The sequence below is a fragment of the Eucalyptus grandis genome, chromosome 3 (assembly GCF_016545825.1).
Source record: "Eucalyptus grandis isolate ANBG69807.140 chromosome 3, ASM1654582v1, whole genome shotgun sequence".
Classification (NCBI taxonomy): Eukaryota; Viridiplantae; Streptophyta; class Magnoliopsida; order Myrtales; family Myrtaceae; genus Eucalyptus; species Eucalyptus grandis.
In genome coordinates this window covers 25,981,943-25,984,125 of record NC_052614.1, presented here as the reverse complement: position 1 = coordinate 25,984,125, position 2,183 = coordinate 25,981,943, and the positions used below count along the sequence as shown (strand labels likewise).

General features: G+C 40.1%; 1 protein-coding gene across 1 annotated transcript; it reads right to left on the bottom strand.

Annotated features, from left to right (window-relative positions):
- Nucleotides 1-925: 925 nt before the first annotated feature.
- On the bottom strand, nucleotides 926-1,784 carry LOC120291766 (toll/interleukin-1 receptor-like protein). The gene is made up of 2 exons (XM_039309494.1): nucleotides 1,718-1,784; nucleotides 926-1,599 (listed from the first exon to the last, which is right to left on the bottom strand). The coding sequence occupies exons 1-2, from the start codon at nucleotides 1,782-1,784 to the stop codon at nucleotides 926-928; spliced, it is 741 nt and encodes a 246-aa protein (XP_039165428.1).
- Nucleotides 1,785-2,183: the final 399 nt, after the last annotated feature.

The following is a 2,183-nucleotide window of genomic DNA, read 5'->3' as shown; positions in this document are numbered from 1 at the left end:
TTTAGGGGTTGAACTTGCTGAGACATCGTCTCATCCCGGTGTGGGATTAAAATTTCAGGTCCCCTGGACGGAGTGGCCAAATAGCTTTGGTTGGCCTTGAGGAGTTGCGAGGTGAAGTCATAAGATTGGAGAACGTGTCCGACTTGTAGGTCGTAGGACAATTCATTTTTAAGAGCCAGTCTTTTGTAGACTTTCGGCCGTAAACCTCTGTTTGTAATTCTATTGAATTAGGGAAGTGTTATGTTGTGGTTTTGCTTCCTGCTTTTCTATCCCGTGTTTTATTGTCAGGGGTTTTATAATGCGTTCCGCTTGCGCATTAATAAATGTATGGGGTCGGCGACACTACCTGGGAAGGTCGCATTTGCATCACCATGGTGGGATGTTGGCGCGCTCGAGGTTCGGGGCGTGACAGTAAAATATCATCCATATCATCTAAAAGAGCAAGGACTTTCTTACTTGTACATCGAGATTTGAGTACATGGATTCCATCATCAAAATTAGACACCTTATGCGAACTTCCTATTATGTCAGAAATGAGCTTGTTTTTTAACCAGTGAATGCCCGCTTGATTTGATGTTTCTCGAATTTTTGCAACAAAGCTACGTTCCTCAAAATGCCTAGATAGTTTGTTATTTAACACCTTTGCAAGAGTTGTCTTATCGATGCCGCCCATTCCATAAATGCCAATAATCAATGTACGATTGAATTTAAAATCTATCTTGCTCATAATTTATTTCACACGGTCATCAGTTCCTACCAATTGTGTGGGAACGCTTGGCCCAAAATGTCTTCTTAACTCACTAATAACTCTTGTGACGACCAATCTCACTAAGGATCCTTCATGCCTATCAAATAACCATACAATATTTCAATACATGATGGCAAATGTTTATATGCTTTTTTCAAGTAAGATATATTTATGAAACTAAACAATGTTTTGGTGGAGAAAAATGTACCCATTATCAATTTTCTCCGATTCCCATCCTTTTAAGCAACCGACTTCTTTGAGCGCATCTTCCCATTTCTTCACAACCATTTGATCCGAATTCTTTTTATGTGCATCGATAGCATCCCTGAATCTCCCTGTAAGATGTCTCACTTGTGAGGGTTCCACTTTGTAAAATATGGGCAACACTACTTGTTCTCTACTTCTCCTACACTTCAGCATTTGAGCCAACTCATGGAGACACCATTTGCTGGAAGCGTAGTCCTCCGAGATAATGGGGATCGAGATGATAGATTGCGTAATACAGCAGATAAGCTTTGGACCAATCTCCTCACCAACACGGAGCTCGTTGTCATCTCTGAATACGTGAATTCTCGCATCGACAAGGCTAGTATAGAGATAATCGGTGAAGCCTTGACGAGTTTCTTTTCCTCTAAAACTCAAGAACACTTCATAATCATTTCCTTTTGCCTTGTTGGTTCCATCTTCATAATCACCTACATGTGGAGAGGTTGATGAGCAAGGCGCTCCGATATTTAGATCTTCTGAATGAGTAGGTTCTTTTCTTTTCATCTCGAGAAGATGGAGCGGAACCTCAAAAGAAGAGGAATATGGAATCCCAGATCTAGGAATTGCAGAAATGTCTCTCAGAACTTAATTGAGAGCTACATTCAAACAAAAACAAAAGCTCTCATACAAGTCATCAAAAGAAAATGGAGCGATCAAAACAAGAAAGAGAGAAGAGGAGAAGAGCAAGTAGTCACCGATTACCTGAGGAGTGCTCAAACAACACAATCCACACAGTGTGATCTCCACTACACGGAACACTCTTTATCATGTGCGCTTGAACGATGTCAAGTTTTGGCTATCCAACGATCCAAGACTCTCCATGCCATTTGAACCGCTGCGATGGGAATGGACAATCATTGCAGGCATAATTTCCGCAGCACTACGCAGAAGGTGCGTAGAATGTGCAACACTGACATGCTCACATGCATTGCTCTGGTGCTTTTGTCGAAATGTCAGATCCAGCAAGACTTGACTTTGACTTGTCTTTTCTATTAAAATTAAAAGTAAAAAAGAAAATTAACGAGCAATAGTCACATGCTCCCAATGCTAACTTAGATGATCAATGACAAAAACATATCAATTGCCGGATTAAATCAGATTTTCTTTAAAACAAATGTCTGTATGACACTTTATATTCAAATAAGGAAAGTTTATTATTTTCAATCAG